Source organism: Chanodichthys erythropterus, chromosome 13 (assembly GCF_024489055.1).
Source record: "Chanodichthys erythropterus isolate Z2021 chromosome 13, ASM2448905v1, whole genome shotgun sequence".
NCBI classification, from domain to species: Eukaryota; Metazoa; Chordata; class Actinopteri; order Cypriniformes; family Xenocyprididae; genus Chanodichthys; species Chanodichthys erythropterus.
The window spans coordinates 41,528,589-41,549,247 of NC_090233.1; the positions used below are offsets into that span (position 1 = coordinate 41,528,589).

Sequence of the window (20,659 nt, forward strand, 5' to 3'; positions counted from 1 at the left end):
AATTCCAGCACAAGTCCTCATCCTTTTGAAGTGCATGCAAAGTGGCTTCACAGTGCTGAAAAGTGTCTTTTTGACATGTCAACAACACAAACCAAACTCTTCCAGGCCTCAGCTACAACTAGAGGGCACGTTAAATTAGACGTCGTTCGCGGGCAGCCAATGAAGACCATAGGCTGGCATTATGCAAATTTGTCACATTATGTACGTTATGTAAGTTTGTAACAGGAAGTGAGACTGGAATTGCTGACTACTCATTTCAGCAGTTCAGAATCGATTCTTGCTTTTAGCAGAAAATAACTTTATTTGTCGTGCACTTTGATCTTTAAAACTTTGCAGAGATTTTTCATTAACAATCAGCTATATTACACACTGCATGAAAGGTAATATTCAAAAGAGCATAATGGGGTATTTTAAGATTTCTTAAAGGGGCTTTAAGAGATGTTATTCTGTTATTCTGAAACTTGTAGCCAATGAATTACACAGATGCTTTCTTTTTATAATAGCGCCCTACACAGATATTTAATAAAAAAAATAAATAAAAAAAATCCAAACTGTACAACCAATCCCAAATGTTTGAACAGCAGTGTATGTGCATGCATTCTTGTGCCGTTTCTGTGCATTTCTGTCCAAATTACTTGCTTAAGGAAAATTCTGGCTTTCATATACAGTGTGTTTTTGTGTCCATAAGTACCTGGCTCTTGGTTTATCAGAAGAGTTCTCGGGAGATACTCTGCTTGGTGGTCTCTGGTGGTGTGTAGTTGGAGCTGGGTTTTCTGGGCTATAGCGGTTAGCGGGTTTAACTCGACCAACAACACCTCCCACACCAGAGCTCTGGAATGTGGAGGATGAAGAGGAAGGCAGTGAACTGGATGATGGGGGAGGATCCTGGCTCTTGGCGAAGTCTTGTGTAATGATATGCTGTGAGAGAGAGAGAGAGAGAGTGAGGGCAATGAAGGAGGTGTGACATGTGACATAAGCATCAGGAGTATGAATGTGACTTACTGAAATGTGGTCAGCGAGGGTCATGATGCGGTGTGTTTTAGGGACGGGCCCATAACTGTCTGCTTGTGAGGAGGGAGGCTGCTGGGGTGCAGAAGGTCCTGAATCTCCTGTCGGCCTGTACCGGTTAATGTCAAACCTCATTCCTACACAACACAAGATCAGGTCAAAGAATGGACAGAAATGACCCTAGGGGAAACCTCACAAAAATTTTCCAAAGAATTTTTCAAATTTATTTTTACTTTGTTATTATTAATTACAATTATTATTAATTGTGATTGTCATTTCTGTAAGAGCACTTATTGTACTGTAACAGCATTTACTGATTGGCCACTGTGTTGACGTGCTCATCGGATAGGTCAGTGATTGGCTTCAATGATCAATGCTTCAAAAATGTTGTAAATATTTATCAATGACGCTCTTCACCGAGACCAGTCCGCTGATAGACGCCTGCTTTCAAACGCTTCCGTGCGTTGATCATTGTAGCCGATCACAGACATATCCGATGAGTGCGTCAGAGGTGTGTACGGATCTGCTCAACAGCGCTCAAAGCCTCACATTTTTAAAACTTCGTTATCGATTGGTACTGAAGTCTGTACTTTTGACAACTCTATAACAGAGTAAAAAAATAGTGATTTTAAATTAAAAGCAGTGTACAAGAAATGAATGTATGCTACTTGATATCCATAATATTTTTTACACATTACAGTAATACGAATGAGATTTTCTTTGCATTAATGAGAAGTTGGGTGTAAGATAAATAAAGTTACAATGCAAAAAAATCTAAAAAATATAAATATATATTTTTGGTGGTGTAATATAACCCGGGTATGTTTCTAAAGGATTTCATGAGATTCACCCCATTTTGATCAAACAGAAGCTCATTTTCCTGGCTTGTGGGGACAACAGGGGTTTGAAGTCTCACCTGTGGGTGGCTGAGAGCTCTTTTCTGATGGGAAAGGTCCTTCATTCTTCTCTTCTCTCAGGGCTGGAGAGTTAGCTGGGCTGATCACCTCAATTCCACCCTGAGCCTCATAACGACTGGATGACACTAAAGGACATGGAGAAATGCTGTTATAGCCTTGTAAGTAAATAAAGCTGGTTTGTTTTGAGAGAGGGTGTGCCATATACATCTATTTCAACCTACTTCCAAATCCCCCCCCCTTTAAATCTGTTTATTTCCATGTGAATATTTAAAGCTGAAGTGTGTATTTTGGCTCCACCAAACCAATGTGGCATAAAAACTGAGTAGATTACACAGAAGTTGGCATGCTTCTAACAGACTTTAAAGCAAGTCACTTTGGAAAGAGAACAAATTTCATTCCTGTGTTAAGAACTACACTCCCTATAATGGAATTACCCTGTCAAATATGAGGTCAGGGGTTTGTCTCTGTTGTCAGTCTCAGTTCCAGCTGGACCACAGGTTGTGTCCTAAGACTATTAGGTCTCATGGCCTCAATGACACTGGTCATCCCATTAGGTGTCCTGTTAATGCCTTCTGTGAGTAAATCCCTATGTTTATGCCTTGTCTTTCAAGTTGTCTAATTTCTTGAATCAATCTTTTGCCTCTGAGCAGGATATAAAGATGTCTGTGCCACAAATCTAGCTTATGGTGAGACTGCGGCGATAGCTTCCTGTTTACTCAGCAGTATGTACATTACTTTTAAACATTCAAAAAAAGAATTTTGTTTTTGAAAGAAACATTAAATTGATCAAAAAAGACTGTAAAGGCATGTATAATGTTACAAAAATATGTTCTTTTTAACTTTTTATTAATCAAAGAATCCTGAAAAAGGATCTGAAGGGTCATGTGATACTGAAGACTAGTAATAATGCTGAAATTTCAGCTTTGCCATCACAGTAATAAATTACATTTTAAAATATATTCAAAAAGAAAATGGTTATTTTAAATTAAGGTAAGCATAAGAGACGTCTGTCAAAAACATTTAAAAATCTTATTGATCCCAAATTTTTGAATATTAGTGTAAATGTCAGTTATGAACTGTATAGTGTTACGTGAATACTGGTCATTATTAGACAAAATTACTATCTGATGACACTCACTGCTGCTGGAGGAGTCAGAGCTCTGTGAGCCTCGCTCACGGGAGTCCTTATCTGGGGCAATCTGGCGCGTTATGATAACATCAATGAAGTTTGCAGCAGTTATGGTGGTCTTCCCATGTGTGCGCAGCTCCTCCTCCATGCGTGATTTTGTGGGTGGGGCTTTCTCTTTGCTCCCTGAAGCTCCTCCACCCTCTGCATACACAGGATGGGAAGGTTTCCCACCAGGAAGTGACACGTCCCCATATGGTGATTGCATGGAACGGCGCTCCACCTCCTGTGACTCCTGTGCTGCTCGCCGTGATGACATCATGTCATCATCCCGGGAGCTACCGTTATTATGCTTGCTCTCCTTGACTTTCACAACATCCATCTGCGGGGCAGAGGCCGCAGCGTCCACCAGGGCGGCGAGGGCATCAGCTGCATTGCTGTATCGGGAGTTGGCTTGAGCTGCAGCTGCTTGTGAGGGCATTTGCCTGGACAAGCAAAACAGAGTTGGACATTTACTAGGGAAAAAAACAAAAAACAATTTCAAAATCTACAAATCAACAACCACAAAAATGATTAAAAATATAATAATAAAAACAAAATAAAAATGATTTATATTTTTATTATATATTTAAAAGCTAATATAAATTAATATACTATAAAACTACATAAGCTTATAATACAGTACGTTATTGCAAACATTTAATTTATTTATAAAGCATTTAACTGCACATGCTGTACAAATCACTACACAAACACATTAAATACAATAAAAACAAAACAAAAAACAAAATGAACCATCTAAAGTATCGCTTAAACACACACACAAGCCAGCCCTATTCCCTAAAAGCTAATGAAAAAACAAATATATATTTTTTTGTTCCACAAGCTTTAAAGGTGCCCTAGAACCAGTTTTACTAAGATGTAATATAAGTCTAAGGTGTCCCTTGAACGTGTCTGTGAAGTTTCAGCTCAAAATACCCCATAGATTTTTTTTATACATTTTTTTTTATTAAACCATTTCAGATTCAGATTCAGATATCTTTATTAGTCCCCAAGGGGCCATATTTTGAGCCATAATTACATATGCACCGATTCAGTGCGCTGCCCCTTTAAATCTCGCGCTCCATTTAAAAAGACAATTTACAAATATCACTAAAAATATCATGATATCATGGATCATGTCAGTTATTATTGCTCCATCTGCCGTTTTTCGCTATTGTCCTTGCTTGCTTACCTAGTCTGATGATTCAGCTGTGCACAGATCCAGACGTTAATACTGGCTGCCCTTGTGTAATGCCTTGAGCATGAGCTGGCATATGCAAATATTGGGGTCATACATATTAATGATCTTGACTGTTACGTAACAGTCGGTGTTATGTTGAGATTCACCTGTTTTTCGGAGGTCTTTTAAACAAATGAGATTTACATAAGACGGAGGAAGTGAGTTTGAGACTCACTGTATGTCATTTCCATGTACTGAACTCTTGTTATTCATCTATGCCGAGGTAAATTCAATTTTTCATTTGATGGCACCTTTTGCGGCCATTCCAGAGCCTCAGACCCGCAACAGCAAAAGCTTGACACCTTTTAAGCCTTAAATACATTTGTGGAATAATAAAAAGCAGCTTGTTAGTTGCTCTAAATGATCTAGATGTTTGCAGAAGAGTGATGAGCTCAGAAACATTCAGCAGCCTGTCCGTCGTGTTCTGAACCAACAAGAACCATTTAAAAGCACAATTATCTCCTGGTTTCAAAAGAAAGATAAATCTGTTTCGTCAGCATAAAAGTTGTAAAAAATGCCATATTCAAATAAACAAACAAACAAACAATAAATAAATCAAGCCCAGAGGTGGCATATGTAAAAAGAAAAAATAGGCTCAATAACAGAACCCTGTGAAACCCCACAGGGAACAGGTGCTGATGATGAAAATGCACCAAGCTTTACTGAAAATTATCTGTTCTCTACATTAGAAATAAACCCCTTTAAAATAGACCCATGCATCCCAACAAAATGTGTGTTTTATAAGAATCACATGGTCTACTGTGCTCAAGTCCAGTAAAGACTGAATGTTTTAGCTGCAGCTACTTGGAACTGATTTTAAAGGTGCAGTCTTTAAATTTTAGCAGCATCTAGCAGTGAGGTTGTGAATTGCCCAGTCCACTGCTCAGCCCTCCCTTTCGACGCACAGAGAAGCTATGGTGACCAACAATGGATAAAGATGTCGTTGTCTGAGACAGCAGAGAGTAGCCAGTCAAGCAATGAAGTTTCTTCTTACTTCTAACAAAGAACGATCTCTGCTTCTAATAAACCGAAGACTACTGCTACTACTACTACTTTGTGTGTATTCAATGTAGTGATGATGCAAGCTGCCTCTAAAAACAATGAAGAACAACAACAACATTGTGACTAAACGTGCTCTGTAGAGCAGTTTAACCATTTAAGGCTTCTGTAGAAACATGCTGGCGCAAAATGGTGACTTAATATGTAAGGGGACCCACGGTGTAATAAAGTAATAAAAACATAACGGTTCATTATGCAAGGTCTTTATACACCACTGAAAACATAGTTATGTATATTATATTGCATTTCTGTCAATGCACCTTTAAAAAAAATGCAGATTTCTGTGCTGTGACCCACCCTAAAACCTGATCAAAATTTATCTTAAACCTCATTCTTCCCTAAAAATGACATGAACTGCGCAAGAACTATCTTTTATAAAATTTTTAATATGTAAGGTAGCTTTGAATTGGGCAGATAGTTCTTGAATTCTACAATAAATGTTAATATAATACAAAAAGTTAATGTGTGCATACTAAATTTTAGTAATTAACTAATTTATTAGGCTGATGTCATGAATAGTATATTGCTCACATGAGTGGGGTAATAACGCTCTTAGAGTTGGTGCCCTGGAAGATGCTCGGCCGCTGCTGGAGGACGCCCTCCTGTGATCGCACAGAGGGTGAGGTGGAGCGCAGGAAACTACGGCTGCCTGGTCGGCCAGGCTGCTCAGGACCTGCAACATAAACAGTGCTAAGTTGTGGAAACACAGGCAGAATAGCTCAGTTTGTTATTGATGGAAAAGAATGGATCATTATTGGTGCAATAATTTCCTTCTGTGTGTCAATTAGTTTTACCTCCACGCATATATTCTACAGCAGCACGTTCCCGTTCTCTCTGATCTCTCTCTCTTTCTCGATCTCTCTCTCTTTCCCGCTCTCTCTCGCGTTCCTTCTCTCTCTGATTCTCTCTCTCCCTTTCTCTCTCCACAATGGCTGCAGTGGCACTATGATGGGCAGGATGTCCTGTAGGGAGTGAAGAACAGGCAACACACAAAAACAAACATTGGGGTTACAATAAAATAGGCCCTTTACATTTGCTGTAGTTGGATGGGGCCAGCTGGGTTACTGTTAGGAATAGCAGAAAGATTACAATGATGCAAAATGATTGTGAGGATAAATAAATATATATGAATAACGCTGGTATTATCTATTCCAGTGGTTCCCAAACTTTTTAGAGTGAAGTGAAGTACACGCATTTAACATCCTTCTGCATACCCCCTCTCTTCCACTTACACTGCATTCACACCTTTTCCATTAAGGGACAATATTTGCTGCCTTAAAAAGATTTTCAGGTGCATTTTTTCCCTTCATAAAAGCAAAGTTTTTCTAACCCTATTAAATGTGTTGTTTGTCAAATTATGAAATTCTTCATTTAATTATTAATATAATAATAAAGCAATAAAGTATCAATCAAAACAATTTCAATAAAAATTAAATCAGTATCAACAAAAGCCATTTTGTACTGCATCTAGATGTATTTACACAGTTTAATCCTGTTCAGAGGAGGCCTGAACAATTACAGTGGCATAAATAAATAATGTTATGAGATAATGTAAAAAAAAAAAAAAATGTTCAATTGAGAAAAACGAAGTGATACTTTTAAATATTAAACTAAAACCGCCAGTAGGTGGCAGCAAGATACTGTCTTAATGAGTGATTGATTGATTGATTCATTCATTCATGAAGCAAGTGGCTGTATTTATGAATAGGTCACTGAATAATCGACTCTCCCGATTTGTTCAAAGTCATAACTTTGTTCACTAATGAAACACTGCTGTGTGTTGGAGACACAATTCTGCAGTGGCTTTCATTAGAACTATTTTGTTGAAAAATACTGACAATACTGTATTTACAATGTATGTCTCTTAATAGTATCTTTTTGTTTGTAACTGTTGTTATATTCAGGAAAAAAATGCATTCTTGCTCGTATAATATATGATCAACATTAAAAACAAGAAGAACTCACACAGGGAATTTAAGAGAATTACTGAAGAGAGTTTGCTTAATTCGATCTCTACACATAGTCTGTGTCTATATTTCTTCATGCTAGTAAGTGCTAAATCCCCACTTTTATAAAAGGTACATTGTCAAGATTGGCAATGAAGTAGCGCTAAAACAGCATGTTACATATCATATATACACTCTGAATGGCACTCTTACGCACATGTGCAGTCAGTATTGACCGCAAAAGATTAATTTAAATGGATGTCATGTATTTTACTTTTTATGGCACTACCATTTTCCTGTTTTTACACTACATTTTTTCCTGTTAGAAATACATGCTCAGTTTTAATGTTATTTTAAGGTGGGGTAATACTGAATGAATGGCAAAACTTAGCATTTTGCTCACGTATCCTCTCTGTCACCTCACGTACCCCAGTTTGGGAACCACTGATCTATTTAATACACTTCTTTGACCCATTAAATACACATTAGCAAGTAATTTATTCCTTTTCCACTGAAATGGTGCTGGTTCCTGTGGGTGGGGGGAACGGCAACAAGAGAAACAATGACATAACTAACAACATAACTACAAAACCTGCTCACAAATAAACATGCTTCATCATTGTTTTTGTTTAAAAATCTTAGAAGAATAAAGCTGCCCTTTTCTGTGTTGGAAGTGCCAGTAAATGTGGGTTGGTTACCAGCACCTTGACTGTTTAAAAAAAAAAAAAAAAGGGGTATTCGTGGAGAGAGGGAAAAAAAAAAAAAAAAAAAAAAACAACTTAAGCTTGATTTATTTTTAAAAGAAAAACAGGTATTTGTATGTACTGTATGCACTCCTGTACAAGATTCAAACTGTATGTAAAGACAGTACACGGAATGATGCTAAAAGATCAGCATAGTTAACGGTGTTGTAGCACAACACAGACAGAAAGGAGCCATGACAGTTCTGAAAGCATATTGACACAGAGAGCAATTGTGTCTAGCAATTACTTTTTGTTATTAGGTTCGCTGTGTAAACAGACGTTTAGATTGTTAAGGTCGACTCACCTCAAGACCACCTGCATTTCCAAGACAAGATTTAAACATGACACTACTGAGCCGAGGCCGACATTTGCCTACACTTCATGCACAGGTGGATCTCAGAGGAGGTAGACGTAGGCAAGTACTTGCAACAATTGGGAGCTTGGTACTTTCGTTGCCTTATTAATTCCAAATAATATCCTACATATTTCTTCATGCATCTTAAGATACAATCTATTCTAGAACATTTCATGCAGACAGACAATGATACCAGCAGTTCTCCTCGTTCTTTGTTAAATAATGTTAAATAAGCTCAACCTAACCAATGTCACTGGAAGGCAAGCCTGCAACCTTTACCCAAAAAAGTGTAATAGCTAATGCTAACGCTCTGGCGGTAAGCAGGGAAGTTTTGAACGTCGGGCACTGATGTCACTTCCAGTACACAATAAGCTGAGAGGTGCCGCACGTGATTAAGATAGCTGTTACGCTTTTTCCAATGGTAAGAGATACAGACCTTCTCATCTCCCTATAATATACAATCTCTGACCTAACCCCTCAAAATGGTACAGAATGTGTCAGCACCTACAGAATTCAGCAGGAAGCCTGCTAAATTCATTAAACTGATCTGATACCAAGCTCCAACCCAAGCGGGTATGTGTCCAAAACTTTGACAAGTGCCTCAGACATGGGTCAGGTGTGATATTAGTAGTCTCTGATCCTGTACGATTTTGAATAAATGTGCTCATACTGAATGCACCTGAGAAGACCTAAATGCTTTTAAAGTATGCCAGTTTCTCATTATTCAAAAGAAATGTCCTTTTCATTTGACATGCAACAAAGCTGAGCAGGTTTTTTCTTTTTTTACTTAGAATTGATCACCTAAGTGAAAAAACTGTACTGTTGCCAGACATCGATTACAAAAAATCATCTAAATGCAGCTGATGCCAGTAACAAAAATTAAATAAACTGTATATTTTCCATTTTTGAGAATCCATTAAAACATTCTCCCACATTTTTGACAAAGTATAGGCTACATTATCTGGCAACATGGGTTAAAAACTTAGCTAATGTAAACATTGAAAGATGAATTTCAGGAAGATGGGCAAACCTTTAAATCTACACCTGCCATGGCATTTCCTACTTGTCATCTCTGTCATTTTGGTCTGTTATACCCAGCTGAAAAAGTAAACACACACCACTGGCATACAGGGCTGTAGGCTGTACAGATGTCACTACTTTTAACATTCAGGTCCAGATGGGGTAAAAAAAAAAAAAAAAAAAAAAAAAAAAAAAATTGAAATTGGGTCAGCTGGACTCTGGACTAATTTTATTGATTCTGTCTGGTGCGGAGTCTTTTTCTTTTTCTTTTTTAATTATGCACTTCAGGTTTGGGTAAGAAGTGATTCGAGATCAGGTAGATTTTTGGACTCGTGCTGTTTTTTGTATTATTACATAGTCATCACAATAAATTCAGACCAACTCACAAATCAGGTGAAATGTACTTCCTTTTGCCATGACACTATAGATTTAGTAGTAGCGCACTGCCACCATAGCAATGTAGAAAATGGCTTTAGTTAGTTGTAATTGGAAGAAAGCTCTTGATTAAAACAGCAAAACTGATCTCAGAGCAGCAGCGAAGGGCGAGTTTCTAAAGCACCACCACCACCAGGACTGGAAGGGGAAGTTCAGGTGTTGGATAGGAGAGGAGGGGTGGGATCCTCACCTGGAGATATGGAGGCAGGGTTGAATGCCCTAGGAGGGAAAGGGGTCTGAGGTCCAGGGATGTAGGTGATGCGGTCCAGGGAGGGGGAAACTGTCCCCCCAGGGTGAGGTAACAGGATGGTAGGTGGCATCTGGGCTAGATCAATTATTCCTTTTACAGACAGAAGCAAAGGGCCAGAGGGTGAGCATCCACAACTAATCAGCTTCAACTTTACTTAAAGAGCCAACACCCTCTAATGCTCTTCTAGGGACATCTAATGACTAACACACTAGAAGATTTAAAAATTTGAATGAGCTCAATAATAATGTATCAAAGGATTTCAATTACATATAAATAACAGGATAGGTCAGGGCTGAAAGCTGTTTTCCACAAGCTTTTTAATCTAAGCAAATCAAAATTAGCAACATGAAGCAATTTATTTTGGAAATTTTAGACAGCTGTACATGCTAAGGGTCTGAGGGTTAAACTCCTTCAGCTTAAATCCGCTCTATTATTATGAAACTTCCCATCATTTTAAGCAAAATAATGTCACATCAGACCTGGGTCAACTTCTAACATCTAACCTTGTTCCTGGTGATGTTACAATAGGATGCAGAGTGAACATATCCAACTAGAAAAAAAGTGGGCCTCTTAATAGGAGGGTCTAGAGGACATCTAAGGAACAGCCCCAGCCCTGGATTTTACAATCGAATTGAACTCAATGAATTGACAGCGTACAAATAAAATTTGTTTAAGGGTCATTTGCTTCTGATGGTCTGGAAAAGGTTGCCACTAGTTCACACAAACACAAAATCTACAGACTACATTCTTCCTTTGATCCCTTCATTCACTGTCACAAACACTCTTAGACAATCATGCCCCTTACCTCTAGCTGGTGGGTATGGGATGGCAATGGACGGTTCACGTGGTGACAGTCCCCTCGCAACATCAGGGCGCGGTATGACCTGCATCTGCTGCGAGGTGATGTAATCGTTCAGAATGGTTTGCCGAGTGTTCTCCATGGTGTACAGCTGGTAAGTGTTGGGGTAACCGGTCGGTGACGGTTGCCGTGGGAACATGTACGCTGCTGAGACATACAGAGCAAAACAAGGACGAGAGGTGAAAAGACAGCTGTTCCTTTCTTGACGTCAATGGTGCAGATTTGCCACAGTAGAGTCGAGCAGGAAATGCTATTACCTAATGCATGAGAGCAGGTTGAAAAACCAAAACACGATGTTTACCAATGAGATAGGAGTAGTGCTTTTAAGAGAGAGCCATTACTTAGAACAATCAATTAATTTTGTGTGTGACGCATGAACTGTTTTTCATGCAGACCTGTTTGTAAGAAGCATGGTTTCAGAACAGAACTAATTCATAATTCATTAATTTTCCAGACCTAGGCAAAGCATAGCCACTTTCTGAGTCTGATTAAGTAATGCATTTCCGAATGGGGTTACATCTTAGTCCAGGGATCAGATTTACAAAACAACTATGGTTGTACAATGTTTTGTATTATGTAAAATACATTTTAAAAGTGGCATCACATTAAAATTTTTGACATTCTGAATGAAATATATATGATCTTAATGTGAACGATACATCTTTGAATGTTTAATTTTTTTTGACCTTGCAATTTTTAATCAAAATATCATAACTGGATTATCCGATGAAGACAAAAGACTTCTCTCTGGTGACCTATGCCAGACTTCTTGAATCTAATTTGTTTTCATGACTCTGGCCCCTGGAAAGATCCCATTATGCCTTAAATTACCTGGGTCCAGGACTCTGTGGTGAAAGGCGAGGCCGTGGTCCAGGTGTGGTGGCAGGTGAGTCCGGTACACCTCTCCAGGTACCACAGGTCTGTGGTGGGGGTCAAAGGGGCTGTGAGAGCCAAGAGGGTCAGCCCCGGACACAGGCGACTTAGCAGGAATACTGTCCCTCTGGGTTGGGGTCAGTGCGCTCTTTCTCTCGTGAGAAGCTGGTTTACCTGTTGTTATACTTCCTATTTGAGAAAAAAGATCAGTATGATGACCTGTGAAACTGACTGCTAGACACAAGGAGCTATAAAACATTTTGGGGGAAATAAAAAGGAGACAAAATGAGAGATGAGGCATTCATACCCTCTTGACCTCGCAGTAGGGGTGATCCTCTGGATATGGAGGTGCTGGTGTATGTAGGGGTTCTGCGTGCATTGCTGTCGTCATACATGCCTGGACTGAGCTGAGCTTTTCCCGCCTCTGTGTGTGTGGAGCGCAGGACAGATGTAGAGTTTACAACAGAAGTGTGCCGGACGCGCTCGGACGCCTTTACATCTTCGTACTTGGCCCTCTCGCGCTCGGCCGCGTCGATGGCAGAGTGCGAGATCTTCACTGGACTTGTGATCAGAGATTTGACATTGTGCTTGATGGCCGACGGGTTCACAGTACTGCTCTCGTACTTCAGAGGAATACCCTGCGTTAATGGGGGCAAAAAGCGATGCATGGTGAGAAAATTAGAGGGAGATGAAAAGAAATTGTTCTTATAAGACATTCAAATCCATCTTCCTTTTGACTGATCTGAATGTGATTTGAATGTGACTTGAATGTTCTTCATAAATACATTTCAGTGCGTGAAACAATAACAACTTCAAATCTTGTACCTGAGTAATGGATCCTTCCAGAACAGGAGTTTTGCGACTATCTTGGGTCTCCTTGCGTGGGATCTCATGAATCGAACGGCCCATCTCCTTTATGGTGTTCACTCCCTCGTATGGTTTACCTTTCGTGATGCCTCCCTCGAAAGAGCGTATAGGTGGGCTTTCCCTCTTGATCTGTTTACCGTATTTGGAGGCCTCATCATATACTTCAGCAGAGGCTCTTGGAGTTCCTGAAACACAGGGAGAGATGATGTAGAAATTTCCTTAAATCTTGTAAAAAAAAAAAAATAAAAAAAAAAAGAATAAAAAGAAAAGAAAAGTTTTCTAATGAATGAGGTTCTTTTAGTTTTCTGAAATATTTAGCATTTAAAACAAAAGCCTAAGTAGGACCTGCATTACTGTTTGAAATGATTTACAATCCTTCATATTTAAAAACAACTAGTCTTTAACTTTAATGACATATTTTCAAGATTGAAGGAAGTTTGGTGGGTCCGCATTACCTTGCATGATGGATCCTGCAAGTATGGATCGATCCTTAGACTCGTGTGGACTTTCTCTGGGCAATGCCCTGCTGATCAAACCTGGCAGAGAAAAACATCTTTAAAAACCTTCTCCACTGGCAAGCATACTCACTTATTCAACTTCTTTGTCACTTCTGGTTCTTTTGTGCTTCACCCTTCTCAGAGAAAGTGCATTAAAAAACACGACTAACCTTCATAAGGTGCCGTCTCACGTGCTGGGTGTCCACGGGACCCCTCCATGATGTCATATGTGCGCTTGAGATCGTGCCCCATCCGTGGGCTTCTAGTGCCCTCTCTAGGGTTCTTAATAGCTGTGGAAACAAAGAGAGAGAGATATATATTAATTATAATAAAATGAACTAAAAATATCAATTGACCATTTCAAAAAGAGTCCTGAAAAGCTCTGACTGTGGCACACCATAAAAATAGAAACTAGCTTGTACAGCTAGCAAACATGTCATTTAGCCCTTGAAATTAAGCACTTCACCATCTGACTCCACTTGTGCTGCGGTATGACTAAGGGCCAGGCATAATAACATAAAAACTATCACTTTATAACTATAACTTTAGCTTTTTGACAATATTCGAAATACCAGAAAACACAAAAGAATATAAAAATCATTTGTCATCACAAATATAACGTGAATATTAAATATCACCCAGTCCTACTGGGAAGCACATTTGGCTCTGACCGTCAAAAGAGAGGATGTGTCCTTTTTGGCCTTCGTAGATAACGTGAGCTTTAGAATAAGCTTCGGCTCGGCTCTTCTCTGGGCCGCTCAGGTCCTCTGTGGCCAGTTTAGCAATAGTGCCTTTCAAGAGATCCGCTGCTACATTGGACTGAGTCAGGGCAGGGGTACCCTATAAAGAGCAACAATGAGAAATACTACACTACTATAAATGAAAATTAAACAAATACTCCACAAAGGCCTATAATAAAAGGTACCTGTGTAATTGAGCCACCTCTAAAGGTCACGCCCTCTGGGCCTTTTCCAGGTGGCCCTCTCATGTCCTGAATCTGTATGGGTCCTCCTGAAAGCAGAAGAGAGAAAGAAAAACACTGGTTAGTGTTTGAGTCTGTAGTCAAATGTTCTGGAGCTGCTTCTCTTTCACATTCATGACAGGGGTGGGGGAAAAACACTCTCAAATGGTAAGATTATTTACTTTTGAGGATTAACTCTCGATTTTAGTCATTTTATTGTAGATTTTAAGTCAACTCACCTCTGACCACTCCCTCATACTGAGCTCTGGATAAGAGACCCTCTGCCTGAGCACTCTGTCCACGTGGAGAACACTCCTCCTGCTTAATATATGACACTAAACACACACACAAACACAATCAGTTGTTTAGAGTACAAATTTCATAGGCCACATGAGGTTTTCATAACGAAACTCGACCACAGAAAGTACGATTTGAAAGACTAGTTAAGCTGAGCTTGACTGCAGTATAAAAGTGTTTTTGCCTCTCACCAGGTTTGGCAGGGTCTTGCTGTCTTGGCAAGCCGAGTGAGATTGATCCTCCTGTGGTCTTGACTACCTCCGGTACATACACGGCGTGCGTTTGAGATGGAAGGTATGTTCCTGGCGTTCCCTGAAGGGCATGGGCGGAAGAAGACACAAATAATCAGGAATAACAAGAAAACTCCTGATCCTCTGCCTTGATCCCATTATATGTTGGAAGCTTTTAAACTCAGCCGAAGCACCACAAGTCTTAAATAACAACCAACAGCCTGTAGGAGCTGAATAAACAAATAAGGAAACGCTAATATATATTTTTTACTGAGAGAAAAACAACAACAAAATCTCTTACCTGTGAAATGGAGCCCCCCTGAATGAAGGAGGGCTTGTCTGTTGGTTTGGAGGTGGGAATGAGGGGCGGAGGAGATGGAATGTTGGGCGGCCTGTGGCGAGAGAACGTCATGCGGACATCTGAAAGATTCTGAACTGCCTGGTTTGGTGCCGGCTGAAGAACTGTGGGAATAAAAGGGTAATAGAATGGGATGAAAAGAGGCAGGCAAAAGATAATCGCTCTTTATCTTCACATTGTTGACAAAAAAACGTTCACTCTAAAGCCAGAAGTTTACTTCAGTTTTTACATGTGCGCTATGATGTGTGTACAGTGTGTGTGATCAATTTAATCACTATCACAGTATGCACATACTGTAACTGCATATTTTTCATAACCACGCATGCTCTGTAGGCTCAGCTTGTACAAGCACCTTGAATTTTCTTCACTAAATTAGTTTTTCCACAAGATGTCAAAACTGCCCTGGCCCGTTGATTCACAGTTGAAAAAGAAATAGACGAGACAACAACAAACTACTGGAGATCCCAATAAAGACACAACAGCACTGAGTGAATCATTTGCACGAGTCGGCGCAGACCACAGAGCGTATTCGGAATTCAGAATTCAGTATTTTAGAGCGATATGGAGATCAAATATCATAAATGGTTAGACATCCTCTGCGTTATAAACAGCAATGGCGAGTCAAAAAGATAAGATATGCATGCACTAACATAAATTACATGCTTTTCAAATGACACATTATCAGCTTTACTAAAAATTATGACAAAATTATGACAAAATTTTGTTTTGCTGTAGTAACTTTAAAGGGGGGTATAATCCTATTCAATGTATTCTGACTTATTTACACTGTTTAAACAGTTGGATTCTCATGCTAAACATTGCCAAAGTTTCAAAACATGAGTTGGACGTATGACTGAGTATTTCTGTTCCAAAGTTCTCTTCCAAATCGTCACAGGATTCAGATTTTTTTTCCAAGTATCGTCATGAGTGACGTAAATGGGGGCGGAATTCCTTGTATGGGCACTTCTCTCGGAAGGGCGTGCATGCACACATTGACCAGAGCGAGAGAGCAAAAGCACGCCTATCAACGCGCGTTCGGCTTTACGGAAGTTGTTGGCAGCGCTGCACAGGTCATAGGACTTCACTAAATCAACAATGTGACCAAAGAAGTGTGTTTTTGGTTGTGAGGGAAAGATAACCTTGTTTCCCAAAGAACCCAGGGTTCAGTGGAGCTGAGAGAGTAGTGCTCTCGCATTACATTGATGCACTCGATATTTGTTATTAAAATAACCATAGAAACTGATAGTTGCAATCACTTTTTTATTGGTTAAAATGAATGGAGAATATCTTGTGTTTTCTGTGGCTGCTCAAGCCCTCTGGATCAGCGCTTATGGTTTTATAAACAAGGCCCAGTTCCACACTGGATTTACAGATCGTTTGAAACTGAAAGATGGAGCGGTCACAGCGGTAATGATCCCGGTCATAAGTCAGAACCGCAGGTGGTGAGTAAAACTGTTGGCAATAGGCGCCTAAATGTATATAAGGTAAACAATATGAACATACTCGTGACTCTAGCTTCACTTACAGGGCACGCCTCCAGACGCTCGGCTGTTTTCAGAAATACTCGGTACAGCGTATGTTTCTTTTATAAATATGATTAAACTAAAGACTTTTCGGCAATATGAAGGATGCTATACTACTCTATAGGTACTCAAGATTAACATGAAATTTTATGTTAATCAAATTTTATGTTAATTAAATACAACGACAGCTGTAACAAGCGTTCAAATGCAGCTTTTTCAAGCTGTGATGTAAACTAAATGTCCCGCTCGATATGTCCCGCCTGACTTCCTGTTTCAGTGGAAATTACATAAAAACATTGAATAACACTGTTTCAAAGCACTTGCGTAGGACTTTAGGGCTTATTATACTAATAAATAGTTCCGTTCCTGGCTTTTGATTGGTTAAAACAGTGTTAAAGTCAAGCTAAAGTCACAGTAACAGCTATGACATCAAACACCTGTTCATCGTATCACTGCAGAGGTCTCAAAGCATATTGTTATTTCTGTTGCATAGCAACATTCTGTTAGGTCAGTGATCTAGAAGGACACCACTTAATGAATTTGCTCAATAGATATATATTACATAATATACATAATACATAGTATAAAATCAATAAGTGACATGAGGTTGTGCTGTGTTTGAACTGCGCTGAGCGTCGTGCCTAACAACGGACCTTTAGTCGTGACTATTGACAATACAGCACGGCCTCTCTTACTTTATTGCTTAAATAGACTCAAGATCTAGCAGGTTAGATTCACTGCTCAAAATTTCTGACCTACTACACATAAAGCACCAAACATCTGCAGGACCAGCATAAGACCTTTCACAAAACTGACCAGCTTAATATATATATATATAATATATATATATATATAATATATATATATATATATATATATATTATATATATATATATATATATATATATATATATATATATATATATATATATATATATATATATATATATATATATATATATATATATATATATATATATATTTAAAAAAATAACACTCAAAAATTTGCCATAAGTGCAAAATAAAGAGCTGCTTAAAAGAAAGCTGACCCAAATGCAGAGAGCCTCAAACTAAACCCTGAATAAAACCTGACAAAGAAGCACAGCCCAGAGTCTAATCTGAAGCTCTTAGCACAGGAGGAATGAAGTCTCCCTTTACTGCTGCTCATTCGTGACTCACAGCGCTACTAAAAGCACTTCTTTCCTTTTCACTTCCCAGACAGCCCAGCCTCTCACTCATCTCTTTTGAAATATTGAGTCGTGAACCCTCCCGTCTCCTGCGGTGTAAAAAGCATGAGTCTCTTTACCAGAGCGGAGATGGTCTTTGCGGTTCTTTGGTGCAGGGTGTGATGTTCTTATTCTGTAATAGCTTATCTGTTGCAATTGTATGTTTCAGGATGATTCTTATGCACAAATAAGAACACTTCAGATCTAACATTACAGAAGCTTAGATCTTTACATGGTTCATCCTCTCACTCAGAGCTAGTGTTTTAATCCCTGTATCAGGCTGGCCATGTGATTAACTGGGGAATGCAGAAGAAAAGTGAAAGATAGATCAAAAGGTGACAGACTCTTACATTGTCCAAAAATATTGTTTTAAGTAAATACTGTTCTTTTGAACTTGCATCAAAAGAAACTTTTAGAAATAAATATTTCACACAAAAATATTAAGCAGCACAACTGTTTTCAATATTGATAATAACAAGAAATGTTGAGCACCAAATCAGCCAAATCATCATCATTAGAATGATTTCAGAAGGGTCACATGACACTGAATACATTTTAAAAACGTATTGAAATAGAATAAGGTGATTTTAAATTGTCTACTGTATTTTTTAACCAAATAAAAATGAAGCCTTGGTGAGCATAATGAGAGTTATTTCATATTTTTTAATTCTTTAATTTATATTTATTTGTTAAATAAAATAATACTTTTAAATAATATATTTTTTAGTTGTTTGCTATTCTTGGAGACTAAAGTAAGTACCAGTATGTGTGATATCCAGTTGCATCACCAGTAGTGTTCATGTTATTGATGTAGCATGCATGTAGGACACAGAGAGAAAGTTTTGTTTAATAAGGTCAATAAAAACATCAATCATTCCGTTCAATCTAGTTCCTCATAGCAGAGGTCACTGAAGCCTGAAGTCTCGTGCCAAAGTTAATCATGAAACCTTATCATGGTTTCCACACATCATCACCATATAAACCTGCATGAGCAACAGTCCTACCAGAACATTTTGTTTACTTGACGTACACTGTATTTTTTCTCTCCTCAATAGAAATGTCCAGTGTGTTCTATAAGTCTCCATGAGAACGGTTTCCAGGTTGTAAGGGTAGGGCTGATAAGGGAATCAGTCACATGGGCTGAGCCTCGTGAGAGCTTCAAGGTTTCCTTCAGGCAGAAACTCGCTGACCTGACTAATAAAAGCCATGTATCTTACAAACAAATGTGAGTTCCTCTAAGGAAAAGCAGAGTCTGGTTCTTTATCAGTCTGCTAGCGACACACTGTCAGGTTACAGGCTCCAGACAAGGGTGCTAATGACTGAAAATCCAACTTGTGTACCTGTCTATATGCGGGTCTAAAACACTGAAGCAAAAATACTTCACATAGCATGAACATGTATGACTTAATGAAAGTGACAGATACTTTTAACTGCAAAGTCAAAATCTTTAGGTCCAAACTAGACAGATTCGAAAGGGCTCTCAACATTTAGCCCAAAGGCCATCAATCAAGTCCACATCTCTATTAGCTTTGTTTGACTCATACATAGTAAACTGTAAACTGATAAAACAGAGTAAACTGATAAACTGTGACAGTAAAGATTTATAATTGTTAAAAAAAAATTCTATTTCAAATAAATGCTGTTCTTTTAAACTTTCTATTCATCAAAGAATCTTGGAAAAAAATGTAATGGGTGCTAAAAATTCGGCTTTGCCATCACATGAATAAATTTCATTTTAAAATATATTGAAATACAACAGTAATTTGAAAATTGTAATAATTTCACAATATTACCATTTTTATTTACTATATTTTTGATCAGCCTTGGTGAGCATAAGAGACAAAGACTGAGATAAACACTTGTATATGACGTTTTCTTAATAGACCATTTGTATGCCTTCGATTTATATCGCTCATGATGCTTACATCAATGAGGGTCAGACTATCGTTCTTACACTCCATTTATACTCTCAACTGGTGAAGATATCTGCCTGAACAAAAACAAGATGCAGGTTTCTAAAAAATTGTGCCTGGATACAGGGTGAAAGGTCCGCTTACCTGGAGGTACACTATACCGCGTGGCGTTACTGCCGTCGGGCTGGGGTGAGGCTTTGCTAGGCTCCCGAGGAGAGAGTCTGTATGGAGAGCCCGGTCTGCCCACTCCACCATGAGATTCCTGCTCCATCATCTTCAGATCATATGGCATGTAAGCGAACGCCTTACCTGGGGACAGGACATAGATGAAAGGCTATCAGATACTCACAGACATCAAGCAGACAGGCGAAGACAAAACAGAACGACAAGAGCACATTCTAATAGCAGTACTCTCTATTAGTGATGATGAAAACATCTTATTCAAACCATACTCAAAGTCCACCATACATTAATCAAAGGTATAGATATAGAAAGGCTAATTCAGTACTATCACTGTAAATGCTCTGGCAAGTGAAATGTCAATGCAGGTTTTTAGAGCTACAGTCTGCCAGTCTGTGAGAAAGAGGTCAAGGAAAACTTGGAGTTTCTAATGGATATCTCTACAAGAGAGTGACCTAATGTTCCTTTTGGTTGGCTGCTTCTGTCTGGCTCTATCAAAAACAGCACTGTGTTTCTTAGCTGAGAAGAGCAAAGTCCACTGTCTCTCTCCCGCGCATTCGACACCCTTCAAAAATCTGTTTTGGAGACCCATTATAAAACAGTTGAAGAGGAGGAGGAAAAACAGAAAAAAAAAAAAACATCTGTCTTTGCTGTTACTGTCTTTGCTCAAACTTCTTGGCATGTAAAATCCGAGCGAGAGTGCATGGGAGGATAGAACAGAGGCACTACAGGCA

At 38.8% G+C, this 20,659-nt stretch overlaps 1 protein-coding gene across 15 annotated transcripts in view; it reads right to left on the reverse strand.

Annotated features, from left to right (window-relative positions):
* ncor1 (nuclear receptor corepressor 1) overlaps nt 1-20,659 on the reverse strand; it is a 97,794-nt gene that overhangs the window by 4,411 nt on the left and 72,724 nt on the right. For 10 of the 15 annotated variants that reach the window (XM_067407363.1, XM_067407367.1, XM_067407360.1 and 7 more), the window contains 19 exons: nt 19,890-20,054; nt 15,027-15,187; nt 14,687-14,807; nt 14,438-14,533; nt 14,163-14,248; nt 13,909-14,077; nt 13,408-13,527; nt 13,196-13,276; nt 12,699-12,925; nt 12,181-12,511; nt 11,832-12,062; nt 10,947-11,147; nt 10,082-10,231; nt 6,187-6,354; nt 5,924-6,065; nt 3,064-3,566; nt 1,925-2,050; nt 1,003-1,145; nt 692-918 (listed from right to left, as the gene is read on the reverse strand). In XM_067407363.1, coding sequence (XP_067263464.1) covers nt 692-918; nt 1,003-1,145; nt 1,925-2,050; nt 3,064-3,566; nt 5,924-6,065; nt 6,187-6,354; nt 10,082-10,231; nt 10,947-11,147; nt 11,832-12,062; nt 12,181-12,511; nt 12,699-12,925; nt 13,196-13,276; nt 13,408-13,527; nt 13,909-14,077; nt 14,163-14,248; nt 14,438-14,533; nt 14,687-14,807; nt 15,027-15,187; nt 19,890-20,054 — 3,448 coding nt within the window. The remainder of the gene's footprint in view (nt 1-691; nt 919-1,002; nt 1,146-1,924; nt 2,051-3,063; nt 3,567-5,923; nt 6,066-6,186; nt 6,355-10,081; nt 10,232-10,946; nt 11,148-11,831; nt 12,063-12,180; nt 12,512-12,698; nt 12,926-13,195; nt 13,277-13,407; nt 13,528-13,908; nt 14,078-14,162; nt 14,249-14,437; nt 14,534-14,686; nt 14,808-15,026; nt 15,188-19,889; nt 20,055-20,659) is intronic. The other 5 variants (XM_067407369.1, XM_067407364.1, XM_067407370.1 and 2 more) reach the window with 3 other exon arrangements.